At 62.7% G+C, this 25,964-nt stretch overlaps 1 protein-coding gene across 1 annotated transcript; it reads right to left on the bottom strand.

Annotated features, from left to right (window-relative positions):
• Positions 1-467: 467 nt before the first annotated feature.
• Positions 468-23,798, bottom strand: CARMIL2 (capping protein regulator and myosin 1 linker 2; the record flags this gene model as incomplete). The annotated part of the gene is made up of 39 exons (XM_082489214.1): positions 468-643; positions 747-857; positions 1,153-1,260; positions 1,453-1,737; positions 2,007-2,075; positions 2,236-2,272; positions 2,604-2,723; positions 2,917-3,325; positions 3,763-3,866; positions 5,908-6,182; positions 7,323-7,389; positions 7,918-8,034; positions 8,497-8,584; positions 8,766-8,941; positions 9,080-9,193; positions 10,150-10,278; positions 10,738-10,833; positions 10,917-11,010; positions 11,683-11,751; positions 11,996-12,168; positions 12,698-12,755; positions 13,043-13,139; positions 15,116-15,197; positions 15,389-15,458; positions 15,700-15,804; positions 15,901-15,977; positions 16,334-16,411; positions 16,766-16,875; positions 17,114-17,421; positions 17,777-17,865; positions 17,942-18,017; positions 18,962-19,035; positions 19,653-19,723; positions 20,328-20,425; positions 20,694-20,815; positions 21,914-21,973; positions 22,232-22,282; positions 22,414-22,505; positions 23,759-23,798. The coding sequence occupies 39 exons, from the start codon at positions 23,796-23,798 to the stop codon at positions 468-470; spliced, it is 4,575 nt and encodes a 1,524-aa protein (XP_082345340.1).
• Positions 23,799-25,964: the final 2,166 nt, after the last annotated feature.

Below are 25,964 nucleotides of genomic sequence, written 5' to 3' on the forward strand. Positions count from 1 at the left end.
TGCGGAGCCGCGTGCCGAAATGCCGCGGGCGGTGGTGCTGCTGATGGAAACCTGCGTCTTGGGGGGAGGGGAGGGCTGGAGAGAGCGGTACCCCGCGGGGTGAGGAGCCGGAGAGGTGAGAGGGCCCTGGTGATGCCTCCTAAAAACGCCTGGCTGCCAGCACCACCGCTGCCTGCCTAAAATCTCCAGCTTCCCCCCGCAGCGGCACACACCATCCAGGGAAGACGATGCCGCTCGGTGCATCCCGAGGGCTCCGGCACGCTCCCAGCCCTCCCGGGCGATGCTGGTGGCCGTCCCCACGGCGAAAGGTGGCCGATGCCATCGTCAGCCGGTGCCGCGGCTGCAGCCCGGCGGGGAGCAGCCCTGCGCCCCGTCTCTCCTCTCCGCGCCCCGGCGGCCAATCACCCCGGCACCGCGCGCTTGCTTGCAGGGTTTTATTGGGAAGAGCGCGGTGGCATGCAGGGGTGTCACTGTCCCAGGGCTGGCTCCCCCCGGCCCGGCACTGGGCGTCTTTGGTCTACGGCTGCTGAGTCTTGTGCATTCACAACAGTTTGTGCCGGGGCTTGCGGCCGCTCGCCTTCGGTGCCCGTTCCAGCCTGCGGCTCCTCCAGCCCGGCGCGGGGCCAGTCCTGCGGCGTGGCACCTAGAGAGGTCACGGAGTGCTGGCGTGAGCGTGGGGGGGAACCCTCCGGTACCCCGACACCCGCGTTGGCAGGGATGCAGAGGAAGGGAGCATCGCGGCGCACCTGCAGCATCCGAGGACGGTCGGGGTTCGCCCTCCGGCTCCGGGAGGGAGTCGTGCTTGGTTCTCCGCTTGAACACGGGCGACCGCCGCAGGCGCAGGGGGACGGTGCCCGCTGGGGGGAAACACAACGGCCCAGCCCCACGTTACGGTGGGGCGCAGCCGCCTGGCTCCCCCCCCCCCCTCTGCCTGCCAGCCCAGGGAAGGCCGGCTGCCATCGGAGCCGATCCCAATGCCACGTCCTCCTCTGGGATCTTCCCAGTGTGGCGATGCCACCATCCATCACCCCGGCACCGTGGGCGGCCACCCGCCGGCTGAGACAGTGCGTGGGATGCCACCGTGCCACCGCCTGCCTCCTCCGGTGTGGGATGCAAGGGGAATTTGGGGTCCCACTCCAGCTCCCCACTTACTTCCCAGCTCCGCCGGGCACTCGGGCTCCCTGAGCTGCTCCTCGTGGACGGACACAGCTCGGCGGCCGGTCCCCCACAGCACCGCCAGCCGCGGCGTCAGCCGGTTGTCTGCAAAAGCAGCAGGGAGGTGCCATGGGTGGGGGGGCCTGCGGCACCCCAACCAGCCGGCAGCTCCCCCCCAAAAGCCCCCAGCGCTGGGTGCTCGTGTCCCTGCCGCCCTCCATTCCCGAGGGGCTCTGGGAACACGCCGGCAGCGGAATGGGGGGAGGGGGAGGGGGGGAACCCCATCGGCATCCCTACCTTCGGTGTCGGGTGGTGCGGGCAGGGGGCTGGTGGCACCCACCTCCCCGCCGTGGCTGACCCTCCGCGGCAGCGTCACCGGTGCGTTCCTCCCCGGCCGCGGCAGGCTGCTGCTCCAGCCCTCCCGGCTACCGGGCTCCAGTAGTCCGCTGGGTTCGGTCAGGATGAAGGATCGCCGGGGCTGGTCGGAGGCGGTACCCAGCGGCTCGGCCGTCAGCTGCCTCCCCAGGGCTTTCCAGGCTGGCCGGGGCTCCATGGCGGCGGCCGGACCGCGGAAGGGTGCGTCTGCGGGGAAGGCAGGGCAGAGCTGTGGGCGCCTGGCAGCGATGCCACCAGGGCATGGGGCTCTTGGTGCTGGGACCCAGCCTGCAGCCGCCCCCCAGGGACTGGACAAGGGGCTGGGTTGCCATCTGCCGTCGCTGGGCACCCATGAGAGCAAGGGACGCTGCCCGTGCCCACCAGTCCCCTTTGGCACCGTCCCCACGTAGCGCTGCTTGGTGCTAGCGGAGGGGACAGAGCCCTCCGGTGCCCACTGGTACCCACCGGTGACCCACCTGTGGACACGGAGTGCGTGCGGGCCTTCAGGGAGGGGGGGGAGTCCGCAGAGCTGTCCACGATGTCCCCTGCAAGCAGAAGCCACCAGCCAGCATCAGCGCGCTGGGGTCCACCCGCTGCCACCAGCGCCCAGCGAGGTGGGGGGGGGGGGCACGGTGGGAGCACAGTGCCCACCCCACGGGTGCCCAGTCGGGTGGGGGTCAGGGTGGGGAGGACGCAGCCCCTCACCGTCTGAGCCGGCTTTCTTGATCTCGCTGTCTTTGCTCTGCAAGGGGAGAAAAAGCTGGTGAGGGGGGGGATCAGGGTGGCAGCACCCTCTGGGACGATGGGTGGCACAGGGCAGGGTGCTGCCAGGCTCCGGGGTGGCTGCAGGGGATGGGTAGGTGCCAGGGAAGGAGGGATGGACAGACAGACACCGTGCAGCGTGTAGGAGCCCACACAGCAGTCCTCTTGCAGAGGGTTAAGTGACAGGACAGAGGCCACGGGCAGTGGCGGGACAGAGCTGGCGCCAGCCGGGGGACCCCCACCCCACGGACCACCACCTCCACCCACTCTCTGGGTGCGGGATCCGTCCCGAAAGCGGAGCCGTTCCCCACCTGCTGCTTCTTGCCCTCGGCGGCCGGACCCTTGGTGACGCCGATGCGGTGGAGCATGACCTGCACGCGCTGCTCGAAGGAGCCGGGCAGCTCCCCCTCGCTCTTCTCCGGGTGCCTCTTCTGCGGGACGGACACAGCCCTGCCAGGGGCGCAGCACCCACGGGACACCGAGGCACGGCCACAGCCCAGCGGGGACATCCCCAGCCATCACTCCGGTGTCCCTACATCCCCCCGCGGTGGCCGGTTGAACCTCCTCCCCACCACCACCACCAGTGCCCTTGGGTGGCAGCGGCGGCTCGGTGACAGCGCTTACCTTGTCCTGCCTGACCCCCAGCGCATCCTCGTCTTCCCCGGGCAGCAATATGAGCGATTGGGATTTGCCCTCCCGCGAGTACTTGGGTCGGATCCTGCGGGCAGATTCGGGGGTCTGGCAGCGCTCGGGCTCTGCCCGGGGCTCGCCGCCGAGCCCCCCTTCCTCCGATTTACTCAGCGGTTTGTTCGCCTCCCCCGCCTTGCTGGGGGCCCGTAAAATGTCACTGAGCATCGAGCGCCTGCTCCTGGGGGCGGCGAGGCCACCCCCCTCGGGCTCCTTCTCACACCGCGAGCCCCGGCTGGATTTGGGTTTCTTGAAGGCAAAAAAATTCCCGATTTTCTTCTTGAGGGTGCGGGAGCCGGAGGGGGTCAGAGGGGCCGATCCTGGGCAGGTCCCTGGAGCCGTGGGGCTGGGGAGAGACAAAGCGTTGGGAAAGGTGAGCTCCGGGGCTGCAGAAGAGCTAAGGATCATTTTTCCCCCTCCTTCCCCCCCCAAATCCAGGATCCAGACCCCAGACAACCCACTGGAGATGATGCTGTCCCGGCTGTTCCCAGTGTGGGACCCCATGGGTCAGCACCCCATTGCTTCCCCGCTACGGGATGAACCCCGCAGCCCCTCCCCGGGCTTGTGGGAGTGGGGTGCTGCCCTCATCCCGCACCCCACGGCCGCATCCCGCACCCCGTGGCCGCATCCCATCCCTATCCCACCAGCCTTGCCCTTGGCCATGCCCAAGCTGGGTGCCTGCCATAAGAAGGGATGCTTCCCCCCAGCATCCCTTTGGCACTGGGACCAGCAGCGTGTGCTGGGTGGGTGCAGGGGGGACACCCCACCCCCGCCATGGCTTACGGCAGCTCCTCTGTGATGAGCCTCTTGGCAAAGAAGTCCTCCAGCCCCTCGTCCACGCGGGTGATGCTCCTGTCCTCGCTGTTCTCGCAGGCCACGGGCTGCACCTGCGAGCAAGCGTGGCCATCAGCCCGGCGTGGGGCAAAGATACCCCCCAACGTGCCACCCGTGCTTGAGCGCCTCCAGGTGGGCACCTGTGCAGGATGGGTGCTGGCACCCTCCGTCTCGCTGTACATCCCGCACGAAAGCCAAACCATGGGGTTAGCGGCTCTGCTCCCGCCACATCACCGGGGCATCAGGAGCTCCAAGCCCACCCCAGGCTCCTGCCAAACCCCTGCACCCCACTGGGTGCCACGTCTGGGGTGCTGGTGGCTCCCCAGCACGGTGGCCGGGGTATGGCATCCATACACACTCCGGTACCGGCGCGTTACACGCAGGTAAGGTGCTTCTGACCCTCCCTAGTGACACACGATGACAAATCCTCGAGCTGGGCCGGGTCTCCAACCCCGCTGTCCCCATGGGAGAAGCCTTTGGCAGGGACGCTTCGTCCATCTGAGCCCTGAGGAAGGGACACCCGCGCTGCTGCTGGGTGACAGAGTGGGTGCCCTGCGTGGGCCCACATCTGCATCCTTCAGGCTGGTGCCCATCCTCAACTCCAAACTTGGAGTGCCACCACCGCCTGGGCGAAGGCCACCCCATGGCCAAGCCTTCCTCCATGGCACCTTCCTCGCCCGGGCATGCGGCACCGCATCGGTGGCTTCCTATCAAGGAGAGGGAGGCGCTTCCCCAATCGGTGACATTTCAATCCGTAACGACTTTTCATTACGGCTGGATGGATGCCGCTCAGGAGTCGTTCCAACCGCGCGAGCTCTGCTCTCCCTGTCACATCGCATCCAGCAAAGCCCATCCTCGCTCAAGTCTTGGCCGACCCTGGGTGCCCATCCCGCTGCCGTGACGGTCCCCAGGCCCTGCCCCGGTCCCTGCCAACCTCCGGCACCTCCTACAATCTCCTCCAGCCCTACGGCCGCCCCGGTCCCACCACGGTCCAAGGGCGAGCATCACCACGGCCGCGCCAGCTGGAGCTTTCCAGCGGGTGGATGGATCCAGCCGCATCACGGTGGCGTGGGGACAAGGTGATGCCGGCGGGATCTGGCCCTGGGGACGGCGACGGAGCCGGACTCTCCACCCAAAAGTTACTTTTCCTTTGGGAAGGGAGGGGGCTGCGAAGGCAGCATCCCCAGGTGCTCACCCTTTGGGGAGGGGGGGGGGGGCGGGGGGAGGAACATGAAGGGGGAAAACCCACCCCACCGCGGCCGGTAGAGCCCCACCAGCATCACCAGGAGCCGCGGTGGCCACCGGCACTTCGGGGCTGAAGGGTTTTGGATGGGGGGGGAGCAAACCGGGCGCAGGAGGAGAGAGGCAGCCGGGGAGCCATTGCCGAACGCGTCAGCCCTCTGCGCCCAAACTCTGCGGGTTTTTTCATTGCCCCCCCCCCTCCCCCCCCCCCACCTTGGATCCCACCGCCTGGCATCTCCCAACAGGCAGCAGGAAAAGGGGATGGAGGATTTCCCTGCCTCCCCCCCACCCCCCCCAAGTCCCCTACCCATTCCTTTAGGGCTGCCTCTCCCCCCCCCCTCCATCGTCCTCCGAGGGGGCTCTGGCAGCAGCTGAAATGCGGGATAATAAAACCAGCCACGGCTCCGCGCATCGCCTTTCCCTGCCTCGCCGCGAATCCCGACTGTGAAAAATTCACCCAATTGATGGGGGGGGGGGGAATAAAAGAAGGGGGAGGAAAAAAAAATAAAAGAAGGGGGAGGAAAAAAAAAATAAAAGAAGGGGGAGGAAAAAAAAAATAAAAGAAGGGGGAGGAAAAAAAATAAAAATAAGGGGGAGGAAAAAAAATAAAAGAGGGGGAGGAAAAAAAATAAAAGAAGGGGGAGGAAAAAAAATAAAAGAAGGGGGAGGAAAAAAAAATAAAAGAAGGGGGAGGAAAAAAAAATAAAAGAAGGAGGGGGAGGAATATAAAATAAGGGAGAGGAAATAAATTAAGGGAGGAAAAAAAAAATAAGGGGAGGAAAGCAAAACCCCAAATCCCCCACCGCCACCGTCTTGCCGACCGCTTCCCCCCCCCCCCCCCCCCCAGCTTACATTGGGTTTGCTGGGCGGTTGCTTGTGGCGGCGGTTGGGCCGGGGCCTGGCTTTGGTGCAATGCTCCAGCTTCTCGCCGGCGGTCGGCAGGTCCATAAGGGATCCGGCAGCGGCGGCGGCAGGCTGCGTGGCGGGGAGCGAGCCGCTCGCAGGCTCAGCATCCTTTGTGGAGGCAGGGCGTGCCGGCGGCGCGGCGAGGCTGAGTGACGGTGGCGCCCGGTGAGCTCGGAGCCCGTTGGCGTCTCTTCCCACCGCCGGCTCCAGCTCCGAGACACCTACGAAGGGCGAGAGGGCCTCGGTTGGCAGCCGGCCTTGCCAGGCCTCCCCATCACCATCATCATCATCATCGCCGCCTTCGCCCACGCGTGGAGGGTCAACGGGGCGCTGGCTGCGCCGCGTCGTGCCACGCCACGGGGAGGGGAGCGCGGTTGTGGCGTAGCCGGGGACGGATCCTGCCGTGGTCCCCGGGGGTTTGCATGCATGGGATGCTGCGGGGGGGGGGGGGGGATGCTTGGGCAGGGAGCGAGCCGAGCCCCGCAGCAAGCCCCGAGACCTGCGGCTCGGAGCAACTGTAGGGCACGAGCTCTTGCCAGCGCTGGCCCGGTAAGCGGCACCCACAAACGCACCCCATTTCGCTCTGCAGGCAGCTCTTCACCCCCCACCCCCCCCCCCACCCCGGTTACCCCCAGGGTGGGGGGGTCAGGATGCTGTTGGGCTCGGGGACGTCAGGGGTCCCCTGGGGACACCTGGGTGCCAGGTGCTGGGGTGCAGGGTAAGGCAAAACCCCAAAAAGCAGAAGTCACCCATCAGCTGCTCCTTGCCTGTGACCCCCCCCGGGATCCTCTCCATCCCCCCCCCCCTACTTCCCAGTCACACTGGGCTCCGTGGGGTGACACCAGTGGCAGGGACACCAGTGGCAGCTCAGCACCGGCAGCACCCATGGGCAACATCTCCTCCCCTGTGCCAGGTCCCCGGTGGGGGTGGGGTGGGGGGGTGATGCCCACGCACAGGGTGGTCCCTGCGATGGCGGGGGGATGACGGAGGGACACACTGCAGCATCCAGAGTCACCGACAAACCTCCCACCCCCGCCTTGGCATTAACCCCGCTGCCCATAGGCACTGAGCCAGCTGATACCTGCCCCCCCCCCCCCCCAAAAAAAAAAACAAACCCCAAACCCACAAAACCAACACAAGAGCAAGCTCAAAGTGAGCTTTGCCTGCGGAGCCACACCACGGCACCGGGAGAGGCTCTCCGAAAGGGTCAGATCCTTGCCAGGCGCTGCCCGGAGCCTGTAGCATCGCCACCGATGGCTCTGCCTGTTGGGGTGTCCCCCCGCCCCGGATCGCCGTGGCAAACCCCCCGTCCCTTGCCATGCCCCGGGGGAGGTGGCACAGCACACAGGCGGTGACCTTACTTCTCACGGTCGGCGTGGGCCGAATGCTCCTGAAATGCTTGTTTTTCCGCCGCAGGGCCATCTTGTACTGCGGGGAGAGAGGGACGGGGACGGTGATGGCTCCGGCGTCGCCAAGCCGGCCGCGGCGAGCGGCGTCCCGCGGCAGCCGGAGCCCACCAGGCATCACCCAGCGATGGGTGCAACCCTTCCATCACCCCCAGGACTGCAACTCCCCCTTCCTCTTGGATGCGGAGCTGAAACCACCCACGACGCCGGATGGGATGCTTTCCCAGCCGGGACCCCAGCGCTGCCCTGGATCTTAGGTCCCAAATCGACAGTCGGCCGGAGGGGCTGCGTGTGGCCGGGACCAGCATGGACCACCGCAAGAACACGCTCCCGGTGCCGGCAGGGCGGGCAGCACGGCCGGGCAGGCTAACGGTCCCGTTTCCCAGTGCTAATTAATTGCCTTAGCGCTGCCCTAGCGGGGGGTGCCGGGGAGGGGGGGTGCGCGCACCCGGAGAGGCAGCGAGCGTTAAGCCCGGCATCATCCGGTAAAGGCGGATAAAAGGCGGTTATAGCGCGGGCACTACGCGGCAGCAGCGGGGTCGGACCCTACCTCCTCCGCAGCGAGGTCCGAAGGATTCCTGCCCCTCGCCGGTGCGGCGGCATCGTCCTCAGCCGGCTCCGGCAGCAGCGTCGGGAGGTCGAGCCCCAGCTTGGGGAGGCTCTCTGCCTAAAACCATTAGGAAGTGCTTAAATTATCCCCGGGGGTTGAAGCGTGCCCGGCCGCCCTGCGTGCTCCGCTCTGCTCCGCTCCCTACCCGCGGCCGGGATTTACAAGGGGATTTAGGCCTGATTAGCGCCCCGGCGCAGCTGCCCCACGCCTGCCCCGGTGCACGAGCGGCCGGTGCCCGGCTTCACCCCGGCACACATTCCCCCCCCCCCATCACCACCACCACGCCACGGCAGCTCCCGGACTTCGCTCAGGACCTTAATGCTGCGGTGACCGCACCGGGAGAGGATTACCTGGGAGAAAAACCAGCCTGGGTGGGAATTGTCCTGCTTCCGGGACGGCAAATCTGCAGTCATCGCGGTAGCCAGCACCCGGGCAATGCCAAGGTACCCAGACCCTCCCCCTGCATCCCAGTCCCGCATCCCCATCCCGCAGCAGGGGCTGGCGGCCCCCAGCGCTCACCAGTTTGCACTGGGCGATGGTCAGGTCTCCCAGCACGGCATCCACGATGCAGTCGGCCACGGCGGCTGTGACGGACAGCTTGATTTCACTGGGAGCGGAGAGAGGGGGTGTGAGGACCAGCACCCACCACCACCACCACCACCACCAGCAAGCTATGGGGCCAGCCCCCCCCACCCCTCCCCAAGGGAGACACTTGTTTGGGAGATGAGTGCTCAGCCGTGGCAACCAGGACATGCCCCGGGCTACGGAGGACACAGCACGTCACCCACTTCAACTTGCTGAAGACATCGGTGACCATCTGGTCCAAGACGGTGCTGAGGTTGAGGTGGTCCTGGAGGTAGATCCGCTCTGACATGGCGTTGACCAGCTGGTCCCTCACCCCGCTCTTCTGCACCACGGCCGGGCAGAGGCTGTGTGCCGTGTCCAGCGCCGCCTGCATGATCGCCTGAAGTTTGGGGAGGAAAGGGGGGTGGGGTGGGGTGGTGTCTTTTCTATCAGGATGCACATGGTTTCCAGGAGACGCCATGTCCCTCATCCTCTGGCTGAGGCTGATGAGCATCCCATACTCCCCATGGGACCCAACCTGGATCTCCCGGCCACAGGTCTGTGACGCTTCTTCCGTGAGACACTCCAGCTTGTGCTGCAGCTTGCCGTTCTGGTACGGGGTGTTTCCCGCTTCGTACAAGAGGGGCAGGATCTGCCATGGGAAGAGAGACAACATGGATCATCCCCCGGCACCTCATCCTTGCTTTCCATCCTTCCCCGCGCAGCCTCTGGCCATGGCTGCCCCATGGAAGAGTATCACTTGGGGAAACCCAGTGACCTTCTGGCTTTGCTGGGCTCCTCACGGTCCCCGTGTCCCCCCAAGATAGACCCTCAACTGCTCCTCAACACTCAGTTACCCTCCTTCCCTCCCTGCACCCAGCCGTGCTGGTGCCCACGTTGGGAGAGATCCTTTCCCATCCCTCTCACCACCTTTCCACCATGAGCACTGCCCTCTTAAATTCTACCTCCACCGGATTAAGTGCTAAGAGAGCTGGGAAAAAAGGAAAAGGAGGTGGTTTGAAGAGAAATAGAGGAGGAAAAGTGCGATGGGGAGCGAGAAGCGGGACCAGGAGGATCAAACCAGGGCTGACGGTGCCAGGAGCTGCCCAGCCAACGTGGTGGCCTTCGTCATGGGCTGGTGGAGCATCCCCATCGCTGGGCTGCATCAGGCTGGGGTGGGATGAAGGTCCCCCAAGGAGGGACCCCCCCCAAAGACACGGGGGGTGTTGTTCACCAGTGTGGGCATCCCTGGGCTGCAGGCTGCGCCCAAAGCTGGAGCACCCACCTCCCCCAAGGAGTTGGGGCCACGAGTAGGGGCTGCCCTTGTAACCCCCAGTTCACCGGGGGGTGTGCATGTGGAGGGGGTGGGGGGTGGGGATTAAGAACATTTTGGGACTTGATCTAGAAGAGGATTTAGAAATCCGCAGCTGTCCTTTAACATTTTGCAAGAGCTCAGTGGTGTGCAGCCTTTGCATTGACAATTCCGCTGTTCCCCGGCCGCCGCCGCTTAATTATGTCATTAACTAATCAATAACCCGCTTCGATCCCCAATCGAAGCCGGGCGAGCCCAGGGGTTCCCCCCCTCCCCCCCCCGCGGGGCGGACTCACGCTGATGGAGAGGTTGGCGTTCCTGATGGCCTCCTCCGCGCAGAGGATGTCCGCCTCCGCCTCCCTGCCCGAGCAGGCGCTGAGGATGTCAACGTGCTTCTGCACGCTCAGGCAGATCTCGTTCACCATCTGGAGCGCGGAGAGGCTGCATCACACACCGGCGGCGCCGGAGCGGCACTGCCCGGTTCCCCCCCTCTTTGCCATCGCTTTCCCGGAGAAGGATGCGCTGGGAGCTGCCCCACGGGGCACAGGAAGGTTACAGCCCCCCAGAGCATCCCTGCCTGATAACTGGGGACCCCACACTGGGGCGGGGGGGGGGGGGGATTTGCTGCGCACAGGGAGCCGGGAATATGTTGTGTGGGGCAGCGTGCGAGATATCCCAGCGGTGCGTATGCATGCAACGCATGGATGCAACCAGGAGGGTTTCTCCTTGGAGATATCCCTTTGAGCCCGGCCCCACTCTCATCCCTCCGGATCGCTCTGCCCTCCACTGGGAAAGGTGAAAAAGGGGGGGTGGGATTTGTGCTCCATGCAAGAGCTCACCGGGGTGGGTTGGGGCAGGGGAAGGCAGCAATTTGGCCGGCAAACCTGTTCGGAAGAGGTGGTGAGGATGCCCTGCTGCAGGCGGAAGGTCTGTGCGGGCAGAGTGCGCCGCAGCTGGTTCCTCGTCAGGCAGGACTGGAGCTGCACAGCAGGCGAGAAGCCATCAGCAGCCAGGCTGGTGGTGGCACCCAGCCCCGCCGTGTCCTCCACACACACACACACACCTTGTGCACTGCCTCCTCCGTTTTCTCAGGGTTGCTGCGGTACGCCTGCGCCACGTCGCTCATCGGCAAGGGCATGGACTTGAGGGTGTAATTCCTGCGAGGCAGCACGTGCTGCTGGAGCGGGGTTGCTGGTGGGCCCCTCTGCCTCCCAGGGCTCATCCCCACCAAGCTTTTCCACACAGGCAGGACATCAAGCCAGAGCCCACCCGACAACATCTTGGACATCGCCCCAATGTCCAACCCTGGAAATGGGGATGGCCAAACTCCAGCCAGCAGCAAACCCCAATGGAGCGGCAGCGACCACCCCATGCTGAGGCTCTCTGGCCACCCCCTCCATCTTCAGACCTCTGGAGAACCTGCATGGCCAAACACCAGACCTGATGGTGCGCTCGGCAGGTGGACAACTTCTAGCTGTCTTTCATGGGGAGGGAGAAGAGCACCGTATCTCCACCAACAGCAGACCCCCCTCCCCAGGTTTGCCGGAGCCGCCGTGGGGGATGTGGGGCTGTGCTGGTTTGGGAGGCAGAGCCCAGGGGGGACCTTGAGGTCAGTACCAAAGGTGCCATCACCAAATGGGTGGCAGGTTGCTTTGCTGGCTGCAAGACCCGAGCCATAGACCAACTCCCTTGGGACCTGCATGCAACTGTGTGATGCGCTTGCTGCTTCTAGGGGACAAGAGGCCCTGGGGACGGTGACATCCTGATGCTAGAGGCTCTTGCGCATGACAGCAGCAAACCAGCAGAACCAAGCTTGCTCCCTTCCTTACCTCTCCAAAGCTTGAGCCACCTCCAGGAGCCCATGGGCAGTTGTGTTGTTCCTGTCCCAAACCACAGTCCTGCAAAGAGAAGGGCGGGAGTGAGCCTTCACCCGCGCAGCCCCGAGGTGGGCGCCCACCTGACTGTCACGAGAGCAAGATACAGTCATGGCCCCAGGAGTGGTCCAGGGCAGCACCCATGGCCACCAGGAGCCATGATAAGCCTCCTCTGATGGCATCAGTATCACAACCTGGACCACCGTATCGGGGCAACCCGGCACAAAGGCAGGAACGTCACCCACAGGGTGACATGAGCTGCTGCTACCTGAGCTTCGTGTTGATCTGCAGGGCCTTGGCTAGCATCTTGGCCCCCGTGTCCCCCATGGCGTTGCCGCTGATGTCCAGAGCAATGAGGCTGGTGTTACTGCCCAGGGCGCTCAGCAGGACGTTGGTTCCCAGCTTGAGACGCGATTCGGCTAGGGACAGGGACTGGAGAGGCTGGAAAGGGGACAAGGAGGGGGAGAGGTGGCCGGGACATACATCAGGATATGCGTCGCCACGGCAGACACAGCCTCCAGCCCTGGCTGGGCTGGTGGCTGCCTGGTCCTGGCTTTGGGGAGCACAAGGGAAGCTGAACCCCAAAAAAAAGGGAGGGCAACAGGTGCTTGGGCAACACCCTGGGTTTAGCTCAGATCCCCGGCAGGCAGCGGGGAGGAAGGAGGAGGTTTTTTGGGGTTTTTTTTTGGAAAGCTGGGCTGCAGCCAGGTTACACCGAGCATCTCCTCCGCACCTCGAGCCAGACACCGGCTCCCGCTTTCCCAGATGAATGGGAACAGCTCTCGCTTCTCTGCCTGAGCATCTGCTTCAGACGGAGGAAAATAAGAGCAGAAGGATTTGAATGGCAGTGGGAGGGAGAGAGATTTGCTCCCAGACTGCGCTGGGAGGGATTTGGACGGCACCCCGGCACGGTGGCGGCGGAGGGCAACCGAGGGCATGGGTGGGACGGTTGAAAGCAAGCCGGACTTACGCAGTCGTCCTCCTGGGTGAGCTGGACGATGCGGTGCAGGACATCCAGCAGTCCCTCCCTGCGGGAGAGGTGAGGAGGGTTACGCACGCACCCCCCGGGGCCACCAGCAGAGCTCCGTCCTCCCACCCTGGCCCCACAGCGCCTGCGATCCCATAGGAACTGTGCCAGGAGCAGGGGATGGTCCCACCACGGCTCCAGGCTCCCCGTTGGGTTGGAGCAGGCAGGATGGGCAGGCAATCCCTGGCATCTCAGACCAGCCCATGGACTTGGATGGAGGCAGAGAGGTCAGCTGGAGGCACAGTGCCAGGAGAGCTCCTGGCCCAGGCGCTACGACTTTGCACTTACTTGGATTTGATGTTGAAGTTTTTCCCCAGAGAGACATGCCTAATGGACTTGCTTCTGCCGATGGAGAGCACCAGCGTCACCATGTCAGGGTCAAAGCCTGCGAGAGACAGGAGACACCCACTGGGATGGTCCAAGCAGCCTGGACCACAGAAGTGGCATCAAAGTGGCAGGGTGGTCCCCCAAGGGTGACCTGGAGAGCCACCAAGCTGCCAAGGTGGGATGGTAGAGATGTCCAGGGCAACTCCTGAGTGTCTCCTGGGCTGGAGCCCCTCTGCCAGGAGGACAGGCTGAGAGTTGGGGTTGTTCAGCCTGGAGAAGAGAAGGCTCCAGGAAGACCTTATAGGGGCCTTCCAGTACCTAAATGGGCTACAGGAGAGCTGGGGAAGGACTTTTTAGAAGGGCATGTAGTGATAGGATGAGGGGGAATGGCTTCAAAGCAGAGGAGGGGAGATTTAGATGAGATATGAGGAAGAAAATTCTCACTGTGAGGGTGATGAGCCCCTGGCGCAGGTTGCCCAGAGAAGCTGTGGCTGCCCCATCCCTGGAGGTGTTCAAGGCCAGGTTGGACGGGGCTTGGAGCAACCTGGGCTGGTGGGAGGTGTCCCTGTCCAGGGCAGGGGGGTGGGACTGGATGGTCTTTAAGGTCCCTTCCAACCCAAACCATTCTATGATTCTATGATCTTCCTCCTTTTCATGGCTCGCCCAAGGAGATCGAAGACCTATGGGGGGCAACCCCAGGGAAGGGGGACCCGCTCTGAGGACTCCTACTATTTGGGGTGCCCAGGCTGTGCTGAGCCACAGGGAACCCTTACAGAGCTAGAGATGGCACTTGCTTTCCACCATCCCGCAGGGACATGCCCTCCATCACCCTACCACCACCCTGGACAACATGGGAGGAGTTCACGTAGCTCGCAGGCAGCTGCCTGTACTCCCATCCTCACAGCTGAAGCGTCCCCAGGGAAATTGGGCAAGGTGACATCCTTCCCACAGGGCAGGAACCTGCTGGCCCAAGCCGCTCTGCCAGCCAAGGGCAAGAGGCACCAAGACCCACCTACGGGACCATCCCTCCTGCACAGAGCTGCTCTACCGGGAAAGCCAAAAATAGAAGTACATTTTGGCAAAGGTCGGCCGGAGATTTTGAGTAAGAGAGTGAGCTTTTGGAGCATTGGTGGACTGAACAGGTTTTTGGATGACTTCAAACCACGTCAGCTTTCCCAGAGCCATCTGGCTGTTGAGGTGCTGCATGGTCTGCTGTGAGATCTTAGCAAGGCTGCTTTAAGGTTTGGGGCCTTTTAGGTGAAATTAAGAGCTGGCAGAGGCGATATTTGTGATAATTAGGGTTGCTCGCCCCCCGGCTTCGGTGGCCACAGCAGGACTGTAAACTCCTGCAGAGAGGTGGGAGGAGTTTTAGCCCAGGGAGACCTTTTCAGTGCTTCAAACCCTGAGCTAGCAATGCGAGACCGCCTCGGGTTCAGCGAGCTGAAGAGGCTTGTACCAAGAAAGAAGTGAAATGAGAAGTTTTGGCAAGCCCTGAGGCAGGAGGGGATGAAGAAGTCACCCCATGCTCCACGTGCTGGAGATGCTCTTTCTGAATGAGGGCCACCACTGCTGCCCACCATGGGATGCAAGGCTGGAAAGTGATGGAAGAGGCCTGACATGCTTGGGAAGGACATCAGCAGAGGGAGAAGAGCACAGGTGAGGACTGCCTGCCTTGGGGAAGAAGGGTGGTTGCTTTTGGGAGGAAAAGTCCATAAAGCCTGACGAGGTGGTAATTTCTCAGGCAGGAACCCACTGTTGGCCATCGGGTACCTTCATCCCCGTGAGACACGGCCTGTGATGCTGCAGCTGCTGCTGCTGAAGGGCTTTTACAGGTGACAAGTGTGGTTTAACGTTGCGTTAGGCAGCACGATCAAGATGCAGGCAAGCGCAGCAGACCCTACCCATCTCCCCGGGGGACTCCTACAAGCTCACGAGACCCTGGGGCTGAGCTGGCCTCTGCCAAACAGCCCGCGGTGGCTGGACCTGCAGATGGAGGAGATGTTCACCCGCCTGGGGAAAAAAAAAGCAACCTACCGTTGTCAGACAAGTCCAGGTCGCTGATGGAGCTGGCATCGGGGATGAGGTCCTGGATGACTTGGGCCCCCGCTGATCTCAGCTTGGAAGAAACAGCAAGACATCAGTACAAGGGGGAGGCGCCGAGCCCTGCAAACGAGATCCTGCCGTCGGGAAGGTCACTCCAGCCCCACGGTGGATGTGGCACGGGCCTTCCCACCCAGGGAGTGAGCCCCCTGCTGCAATGGGATGCCCTGGTTGGACTGATGGCACCCATGGGTGCCGGCCCCTCACCTCGCAGTTGCTAAGATCCAGGCGCAGGTCACTGATTTGACTGTTGTCTGCCAGCCCTTGCAGCAGAGCCCTGGAAGAGTCACCAAAGCCACCCATGGGTGTGAGCAACGGGGGCAGCGGCACCCACTGTGAGGCACCCGCAGTGGTCCAGGCAATGGGAGCGGGTTGCTGGAGAAGACATCTTTCCCAGAGCTCTGCCTCTCACAGCCCCATCCACCCTCCCCACCAGCCCTCTCGACACGCAGAGCCCTCAGCGAGGTCCTGCTCACTCCAAATCTGTTCCCCTCGGTGGACTCACGGCCCCACCTCACCTTACAGCATCCGCTGGCAGCTTGGTACCCGCCATGGAGACGTGCCTGAGGGCACAGGCTTGGCTGAAAAACTCCTTGATGTCAGGGGAGATGGTTTTCACCCTCCTGAAAAGGATGGGCACAACGTGACATCATCTACTGCCCGGCGTTGGCCACCCGCTTGGGTATCGCGCTCCCCTCCCCGCCGCCCCGGGGGCTTACTTGTGGGAGTACACATTTTTGGAGAGATCCAGATGGACGAGGCTGGTGTGGCATCCGTGGACCAGGGCTCCAAAAAGCTGCCGTGGGGTGGGGATGTGAGTGGTGTCAAAGAGGCCCCAGCTGGCACTGCAGCCCCTCGCACAGCCCAGGGAGGGATATGGGATGGGATGGGATGGGATGGGATGGGATGGGATGAGCTGCGGGGGGTGCTAAGGGAGTCTCTGCCCCGCGCTGGGGCTCCTTTCTTCCTCCTGCTGAACCCCAAAGTCTCCCAACCCACCCACGGGAGTGGGAACGGAGTGGGACATCGCTGGGCTGCCCCGTGCCGGCCAGGATGGGGTGGCAGCATCCCCCCGGCAGTGCAGCAGGGGTTTGGGAAGGGGGATGCTGAGGGCAGGAGCTCGCTGCCGGGACCCCCTGCACGGGTACTCACAGCATCCAACGGGCAGTCCGTGCCGGCCAGGATGAGGTGGGAAAGACAGTGGCACTGGCGGAGGAGGTTCTGCAGGTTCTGCGGGCAGAGAGGACTCAGCAGCTTTGCCCAGGACCCTGACACCCCATCCCCACGGGATGCCTCCTCCCTCCGGCTGAGCACAGGGATGAATCCTGCACGGAGGGACCCGGCTCCGTGCCCATCACTCCTGGGGTGCCCTCCTTGCTCCAGGTGGCATCTCCCACCCTCCCACGAGGAGATGCATGGGGATGTCCCCCCGTGCATCCCCCAAAAGCCCCTGGGTAGGCAGGGAGGTGTCGCAGCCGTGACTTCCCCATCCCCAGGGTGCTGCAATGGGTGCAGACCCCGGGGGACCGAAGCCATCGAGTCCATGCCCCGGCAGTGTCACCCCACCGCAGCCCAGCCACTCACACTGATGTCCTCCCCAGCCAGGCTGCCGGGGTTTCCCGAGAGGTCCAAGTGCCGGAGGGAGGATCCAACAGCTTTGTTATCCGCGAGGGCTTTGCATAACGTGCTCATCCCTGCTCGAGGAGAGGGGGAGGGAAGGATGGATGCCTGTGGGACCCCCGCACCAGAAAGCCGAAGAAGGGGAACTTTCCTCCAGCTGGGGCGGCAGGACATCTCATCCTTGAAGATGCCCTTTCCAAGGTGTCCCCGCAGCCCCTCCAGGCAGCCTTCTGGTGCCAGCTTGTCCCCAGGCACCGCCGTGCCCAGCCTACCAACGGGCACCTGGGTGGAAAGTGGGATGCTGGGCTGTACCTTTGGCACTGAGCATCGTCTTGGCCAAGCTGAGGCTCTGCAGACCCTTGGGACTCTTCTCCACGTGCCGGCTGAAGGCAACGATCCCTGATGAAAGAGCAGAGAGCCCTGAGCGGCCACACGTCCCATCCCGAGCTGCAGCCCCCAGTTGGATCCAGAGTTGTACATCAGTTTTCACAGGTGGAAACTCATCCCGGCCCAGAAGTTGGGTACCTCTGTCTTCCAGCTGGTTGCCAGCAAGGTTGATGGTGTGCAGGACAGAGTCGGGATGGTTGCTGAGTGCCTGGGCCATCCTCTGCGCAAAGTCACTGCGGGGAGAAGGGCCACCCATCTGAGCAAGCTTCGGCCACCTCCAGCAGACACAGCTGCCAACCCTGAGGCCTTACGGGGACATGCCACCTGCCCACATGGCACAGCTGGCTCCATCCGAGGAGCCAGCAAGAGAAAGCAGAGCATCTCCAAGGGTGGGTGATGCTTGTTGGCCTCCAGGCTACAGGAGGGGGTCTCTGCTCACTGTGAGCTTCATGTTGAAGGAGGGGACAGGGCACCAACACCCCCTTGGCCATGGGGGTGTCCATGGACCACCCTGCTCCACACATGTGAAGGGATCAGGACCAGGCTGCTGAGACCACCACGCCAGGGCCCTGCGACACCTTTGCTTACGCTTTCAACCCGCTGTTTTCCAGCGCCAGCTCCTCCAGTGTCACCGATTTGCTGAGCATGTAGAGCAGCTGCTCCGAAATCTCCTGGTTCTGGCAGGGGAGAAGAAAGCCTTTCTGGAAACCCGTCCATCTCTGGCATGGCCAGCGCTGTGGCGCCAGCACTCACCAGCCTGAAGTCCTTGCAGGAGAGCTTGGTGAACCACAGGTTGAAGGACAAGGCGGCGACGCTCAGTGCCACGTCTCTGCAGGGTGACAAGGATGAGGGAGTCAGGGGCCAGGCTGAGCCAAGACTGGTCCCAAAGACACCCAGCCCCGGGATGCCCCACGACACCCGGCCCCGGGATGCCCCACGACACCCGGCCCCGGGATGCCCCACGACACCCGGCCCCGGGATGCCCCACGACACCTGGCCCCGGGATGCCCCACGACACCTGGCCCCGGGATGCCCCACCACAGCGCCTAAGGGAGCAGGACCAGGGTCCATGCATTTAAAGCGACCCACAAACACAGCTCATCTTCCCCAGATTACTCCCTCAGGGGAAATAAAATTCACCAAAATATTTGCATCCTTCTATCAAAACCTTGGATGGGTTGTTTGGGTTTTGGTTTGGGTTTTTTTTTTTTTTTTTTGTGTCTTTTTAATCCTGAGCTCTCACGGAACGAACACCACGGGTTTGGCTCCGCTGGAAACGAGTTTGAGCTGAACCCTCGCTCCATCTTGCTCAGGGTGGAGACGTGGCTGAGCCCTGCGGGGACGAACCCAGGCACGGCCAGCGCTCCGCTGCGAGGTTATAACCCCGTGACGGCTCTTTCTTATGTATATCTGTATATGTGAGGGGGAGCAGCGTCTCCTGCTTTGCATAGGGAAACACCTGACAGCCACGAGCTGCCAGAAGCCGCCCTGACATTCGGTTTTCACCCCCGTGAGCAGCTCGCCGGCTTATTTAAGCGTTAAAAACAAAGCGGGGAGGCTGCCCGGCCTCGTGGGGCTGTCGCCCCGTGGGACGGGGCTCGTTATGTTTGGTGCGGGGGAGCGTCAGACAGCAGACGTGGCGTCCCCGGGGCGTGCAAAGCGATAAAAAGCTTTTAACGGGAGCGGAGGAGTGCGTCAGGCCACCCCTGCCGCGGACGGGGAGGATGGGGGCACGTGGCACCGCACGCGGGGCACAGCCCAGGGGGGACTCACCGGCTCTCCAGGTGGCTGAAGTCCAGCAGGTTGAACTCCCGGCAGTCCTGGCTGTGGTAGATGTTGTCCACGTCCTGTTTGGATGGACGGACACACGGGTCAGGCTCAGCACCTGGTCCTGGGGAGGGTTTGGTTGCCCGGCGCTGCTGGAGGGAGCTGAGGCCACGAGGACCCTCCCCTTGCCTAAAACCCGGAGCCTAAAACCTCCTCTGGTGCTGCGGCTGGCAGGGCTCGTGTCCCACATTGGTGGGATGGCTTGGTGGGTCTTGGATCCCTTCTGCAGGGGCTGGCCAGAAGAAGACAACGCACCCCCAGGCTGGTGGGAAGGAGGGTATGGGGACAGGCAGGCTGGAGTCAGTGTCCCAGAGGAAGAGGGGAACTTCTGATCCTGCTGTGGTTGGGTCCCAGCGGGGTTCTCCTCAACAAGGGACACCCCAGCAAGGTCCCAAGCTCTGGGAAACAACCTGCTCCAAGACATCTCATCCCTACCTGCACTTTGATTGCACCCCCCCCCGAGGAGCACGGGGCACTCAAGCCAGGCAAAACTGCAGTTCCAAGCTCTGGGATGTCCCCGGTCCCCAGGATGTCCCTGGGATGTCCCCAGCCCCGCCAGCCCTGTGAGCATCCTGCTTCCCTGCCTGCCAAGTGATACACTGCCGTTGTCTCTCCTCCATGGGCCAGACCAGCTTACCCACTGGATCTCCTCACGGAAGGCAAAGCCGTTGTAATCACATAAAGCAGCGTAGGTCTCCGAAAAGCCCCCTGCAAAGAGAAGGCAGGTTTGGTGGCAAACCTTCCCGCAGGAACATGGAGAAGACCTTTAGGGAGGGCAAAAAGCAGGAGGAGGACAGTGGAGGCTCTCCCTTCCCTCCTCAAAGGGGCCGGAACGTCCTGCGTGGTCTACTGCCAACCCAAAAGGGATCACACAATGCCAGGGGCTGGGGGTGGCTTTGCTTGGTCCACGTAGATACCAGGCAAGGCGCGTTGAGTGATGATAATGGAGGTATCCCGCTCCAAACCAGGCTACAGGAAAAGCCCCCGGTTCTGCGGTGATGCCGTATGAGATGGGTGGAAGCATCCACGGCCGCATGTTCTCATAGATAGACACTGAGCGTCCTCCTCCTTTTTAGGGAGCTACGTCTCCTCAAACCTCCTCCTGCCACGTGGGATGGGGTGGGCTGGTGGAGAGCAGCCCCCACTAGGAGAGCTCCTTCTGACCGAAGCCACCATGGGTGCCCTGCCAGCAGGGCTGGGGGCTGTCAGCAGAGCCAGCGTTGACAGACGCTGGGCTGTGATGGGCCCCAGGGTGCTTCAACCCTTCTGGTCCATCCTGGAGGAGATGTGTGGGGGGAATAAAAGGGCTTACCGCAGGGCCCGGGGCTGCTCTGCAGCATGTCCTCCAGCGAGTCTGTGACCTGCCGGATCCTCTCGTACAGGTTGGGGGGGGAGTTCTTGAGCAGCGTCCTGGGGAAGGACCAGAGGCGGGCATGGTGGTGGGCCGGGAGAAGAGTATCCCCACCACTTCATGCTTAACTACAGTCCCTGTGCGTGAGGGCGGCCAGAAATATCCTTCCCAACCCGATGGGGGAGCAGGGTCTGGCCAACCATCAGTGCGGTTTTCTCCTGTTAAAAGGTGCTAATTTTGAACCCATTCCCATATTTGGGGCTTTGCTGAGCAAAGAGTTCGCTCTGGTACCGACACAACTACCCCTGAGGAGCAGAAGACCCTTACCCAGGGGAGGAGTCCGGAAAGACCTTCTTAAGCGACATGGTGACGTGGATGACAACTTGCTCCAAATCATCAAAGCACATGAACCGGAAGGCATAAGATGCTGCATCCGTTTCTATGACAACCTGCGGGGTCCAAAGGATGGGAGACGCCTGAGCGAGCTGGCAGCGTCCCCAAACCCCCCAGACGCGACGGTGACAGCCAGCAGCTCCTCGCGGCAAGCACCCAGCCGGAGCGCCGTGAGCGCAGGGAAGGCTGAAGAGCACCAGGAATTTAGGATAAAAACGCATTAAAAGGGATCGCGGCGGGCCAGAATAAGGCATAAACCTCCCAAAAATTCAAGCTAAGCTCACGCAAAAGGAGCCCGAAGCGGTGGGGGGAGTGGTGGGGAGAAGCCTCAGCTCTGCCCGCAGCAGCCGCAGCTGGAGGACGGAGTTTTCCTCCCTGCGTTTATCTAATCGGGTTTTGAAGCTTTTTTGAGCAGTCGGTTCCTACCGGGTGGGGTGGGGTGAGGGGGGAAGGAAAAAAAAAAAAAAAAAAAAAATCCCATGGCAACACGCTCCCTGATTTAATTACACACCGATTGAGGCGTGGGAGCGAGATGACAATTATCTGCCGGCACTGCACGAGGACGGCGCATCCGCCGGCTCCCGGGGCTGCGGGACCCGGCCCTGCCTGCATTCTGCCTGCACCCTGCCTGCAGATCAATAACCCCCGGGCTTTCCAAAAAAAAAAAAAAAAAAAAAAACCAGCTGAAGAGGTTAACGGGGATGGCGGCCCCGTTTCGGCCGACGTATCCGAGCCGGAGCATCCCGTTCCTCTCCTCTTGGGTCGCTGCCGGCCGCGTCTGCCCTACGTGCACGCCTCTCTCTAAGAGGATTAACGGGGTTTAAAACACCCTCCTGCTAAATTTGGCTTGGCCCGGGTAAGCCAGCCGCCGTTTGTCACCTTGTCCCCACCGAGCGGGAGGTGTCACAGCCAGGCGCTGCCCCCGCTCAGCACCCCCAGTGCCACCCCGCACCTCCAGCCCCAATCCATGAGGGTTTCTTTAGGGGTGGCAAAGGGGACAAACGCCGTGTGGAGCTCCTACGGATCAGTGGTGACCCTCAATGTGCAACGGGGGGATACCAGAACCCCCCCAGACCCTGCGGTGGGCTCCGGGACAAGGTTTGCCATGGGGGGGTCGGGTGGGGTGTCCGGGACGGGTGTTTGGTGCCACTCACCAAGCTGGGCTCTCGTACCGTCATCTCCTTCACCTCCAGGAAGCTGAAGCTGCTGTGAACCTGTAGGTGTGAGGAGCAGCATCAACCCCGGCACTGGTGGACAAGGGCCACCCAAGGGTGCCCCCCCCAGCTCCCCCAGCCGTGCCCCCCAACAGCCTTCAGAACCTCCCTGACCCCAAGCCCCCTCCCCTTCACCCCATCCTCCTCCTGGGGACTTCTCCAGATGTGGTGGCCCAGGTGACCCATGGGACACCCACCCCAGTGCCCCCAGTAGCACAGCCACGGGGCTCACCATGGCGCAGGGTCCCCGGCACTTACCCTCACCGGCAGCATCACCGGCAGCACGTAGGCTCGCCAGGGCGTCAGCACCTAGGTAGGGGGACATTGGTGTGACAGAGGGCTGGGGTGACACGGGGACCACCCCTGTCCCTCACTGCGGCCACAAAACAGCTGCCTAGGGACAACGGGGAAGCAGGAACCGGGCTGGACTCTGCACATACCAAGATATAGTCGTCATACTTGGATTTCACCTGCAGCTGGACACTCAGCACCAGGAGGACCTTCTTCGTCCCCAGGAAGGCGGTGATGCCCTCTGAAAAGGCCAACGTCCCCATGAAGTGAGGCGGCTGAAGCCACCCCCTGGTCCTCTCCCACGTGCCCCGCTGCCCTCAGGGACACCGTCCCCCACGTCCCCGCCTGAATCAACTCTTCTCCATCCAGAGAAACCCCGGTGGCTCTCTCAGCTAAGCCACGCGCTTCTTCACCAGCTTTGGGGCTTGTTGGCTGCTCGGGTGATAAACCCATCTCCTCACCAGCTTCTGCAGTCTCGACCAAGCACAGGGCTTTGGGGTCGCTGATTTACCCTGCAGGAGCTTCAACACAGCTTTGCTTCCTGGGAGCCGGTGTCGAGCAACAGCTGGATCCTGGTTTCTCATCCTTCCTTCCCACAGTAACCACTGGGGAGCAACTCGGTCCCCAAGTCCCATCTCCCCACGGCACAGCCAGGGATGCGTTCTGCTTTCAGATTAATTTTTTTTTTTTTTTCCCCCCAGCAACTCTCTCACCCACGACATGCACGGGAGGTCGTACCAGCGCGCCAACCTCCCCGCTCGTGCAAACCAGTCGCTCCCGCAGTCGCAGCGGACCGGGGTGAGCATCGCTCCCGCCTTGAGCATCGCCCGCCCGCGCTGCCTCCCCGCCTCTCCCTCGGAGGAGCGGGACAAGGACCGCGACTGCCCATCGCCAGGCAAAGCCAACCAGGTTTTCGTGATGACACGGCTCACTTCGACCCTTGCTGAGGCTGCCGAGCGCCCCGCAGCTCCAGCGACTTGAGCCACATCACGTCCCCGGGGACCCATCCTGGTAGAGCGGCGGACCTGGGGCTGCGGGGATGCAGTGACCCGGCTCCGTCCCACCCCGCTGCAAGCCTCGGTGGGGCCGGGGAGGCTGCAGGACCCCAAGACCTCCGTGGCGTTTTGCTTCTTCAATTAAAAGAGGGAAGGCTGCGGTATTCCAGGCATCGCCGGCACTGCCGGGGGCACCCCAAGCCCATGGGATTGAGCAGCACCAGCAGGAGAACCACAACCCTGCAGATGCAGCCTCTTCTCTGGGGATGCTTTTGGCCCGAGCAGCATCCTCAAGCATGCGAGGTTTTGGGGGGTGAGGGAAGACCTCGCGCCCCAGATCCTGCTCACCCCCCCCCCAAACCACAGCTCCTGCTGATGAGGAACCCAAAAAATGGCTCTGCCACCACCGGCACGGCAAACCGGGGCCGAGCAGGCCCCGTACCGGTGCTTCCCATGTGGCATCGGTGCCCCGGCAGCGCGGTGGGCGGGTGATGCTTACCTTGCAGCTCAGCGGGGATCCCGCCGGGGGAGGCGGCCATGGTTGGGACCAGGTGGAGAGGGTCACCTTCCCCGGGGGATGCGGGTGTCAGGGCAGCATCCCCGGGCGCCACGGGAAAGGCACCCTGCTGGGAGGAAGCATTGAGGTTACCAACCGGCAGCGCCACCGCCTCAGCGCCTCCTCCCCCTCCCGGCGGCACTCGGTGCCTCTTCCTGCCCCGTCAGGCCCGATTTACCGCCTGAGCAAGAGAAGCGAAATGAAAGCGACGGCGCCCGCGGCCCACCGGGAGGAGAGGGCATCCCTCGCCCTGCTCTTCTCCTCCCTGCATGGCTTCACCTGGGGGAGCAGGACACCCCACCGGTGTCTCCCAGCCAGGAGAGGCATCATCCCCCCGCCTTGGCTCCAGCCTTCAAGGGTGGAGGGTCCACGATGTCGTCCTGCAGCCCCCCCCAAGGTGGTTTGTGGGGACCTATTTCCACCTGAAGGTGGCTGGTGAGCGTGAGAAGAGCAGCTCTACCCTTCCTACCACCAGGAGGTCAGCGCAGCCCCATCGCCTCACACCGGGCACCTGCAAGGCGGGTTAGTGGGGATGAGTGTTGGTTCCCACTGCAAGGTGCTTCTCCAGAGCATGGGGCTTCTCCAGAGGATGAGCAGCTGGTGCTCACTGCAGGGGGCTTCTCCAGGGAATAGTGTTTCTCCAGAGGATGGGCACCTGAAGAAATCCCCTGCAGTGGACACCAGAGGATGGGCGCTTCTCCAGAGGATGGGCACCTGGTGCCCACTGCAGGGGGTTTCTCCAGAGGATGAAACCTTCTCCAGAGGATGGGCAGCCAGTGCCCACTGCAAGGTGCTTCTCCAGGGGATAGCATTTCTCCAGACGATGGGCACTTCTCCAGAGGATGAGCACTTGGTGCCCACTGCAGAGGGCTTCTCCAGAAGATGGGCACCCAGCACCCACTTGCAGGGGGCTGCAGGCAGAGCTTCTCCAGAGCAGAAATGCCCCAGGCGTCACGTCAAAATGACAAAACCGCTGCCCCAAAGAAAAGAGGAGAGGCAGAGGCTAGGTGGCCTCCTTGGAGCAACAGGAGCGAGCACATCAACCACTCCGCTCCCCAAGGAAGGTTCTGGACCAGGCAAGAAGCGCTCCAGGACGGAGTGGAAAGCTGTCCTGTGCCCCGTGCTGCACGGTAGGACTTCACTGGACCCAACATCTCTCAGTGTTGGTTCAGGAGGCCCTACCAGAGGCTCAGGAGAAGGTGCTGAGGGAGCCAACAGAGGTGGTCCCAGGTAGCAGCCTGGGATTCCATGACCAGTATTAGCTGAGGTGGAGGGTGCCAGCTGCCTTGTCCCCCTAAATCACCCTTTTTTCGCAAATCACCAAGTTCCAGGCTGCCAGAGCTGCTCAGCTAACTGAGGGCTCCCAGAGGAGTTTTTCCAGAGGTGGAGTAACTCAGGAGAAGGTGATCCCTGGAAGGGCCGGGAGATGTTGCTCTTCTGCTGCATGAACCTGAGGCCGCAACACTTGTGAAACCACCTTCAATGTGAAAGCAAAGGCAGGAAGCCATCTCCCTGCAGGGACGGCGTCTCCATAGAGCCCAACCACAACACACAGCAGCTCTTCTCAAGGAGGTGGCTGGGGAGAACACGGCTTAGGGCAAGGACCAATCTCTGCTGAGGCACCTCCTCAAGCCTCTTGAGCTACATCAGCGGGCAGGTGAACACCAGGAAGAGGAAGGAGACAGGGTGTTCACCACACAACCGAGACAGCATCCACGAGCGACAGTCCTGGCTGGATCTATGGCTTTTCCAGGATGACAGGACACCAGGCTACTGGTATCTGAACTTCTCAGAAAGGGCACCAGGTCCCAGCTTTGTCATGCAAGGATATTCAGGACATGGAGAGAGCAGCTGTCCCATTGCACCCATCAGAAGATGGCTTTTACTGAAGCTTAGAAGCACAAAGGAGCTCTAGGTAAGCCATGTTCCAAGCTCCTTCCCCAAAATACTGGGTTCCATGTGCTGGAACACACCGAGCATCGGTGCAGCAGAACACCTACCCCAGGAGTGGGGCAGAGGAAGATGTCCATGTGCACAAGCGTTCCCCGCCTGTTGTGCAAGCCCAGACATGTCAGGATGGCCAGAGCAACCCACCTCCTCTGTCTTCCCCTGAAGAGGACATGGGTTGGGCATTTTCAGCTCTATCCTA

Source organism: Vanellus vanellus, assembly GCF_965231255.1.
Source record: "Vanellus vanellus genome assembly, chromosome: 12".
NCBI classification, from domain to species: Eukaryota; Metazoa; Chordata; class Aves; order Charadriiformes; family Charadriidae; genus Vanellus; species Vanellus vanellus.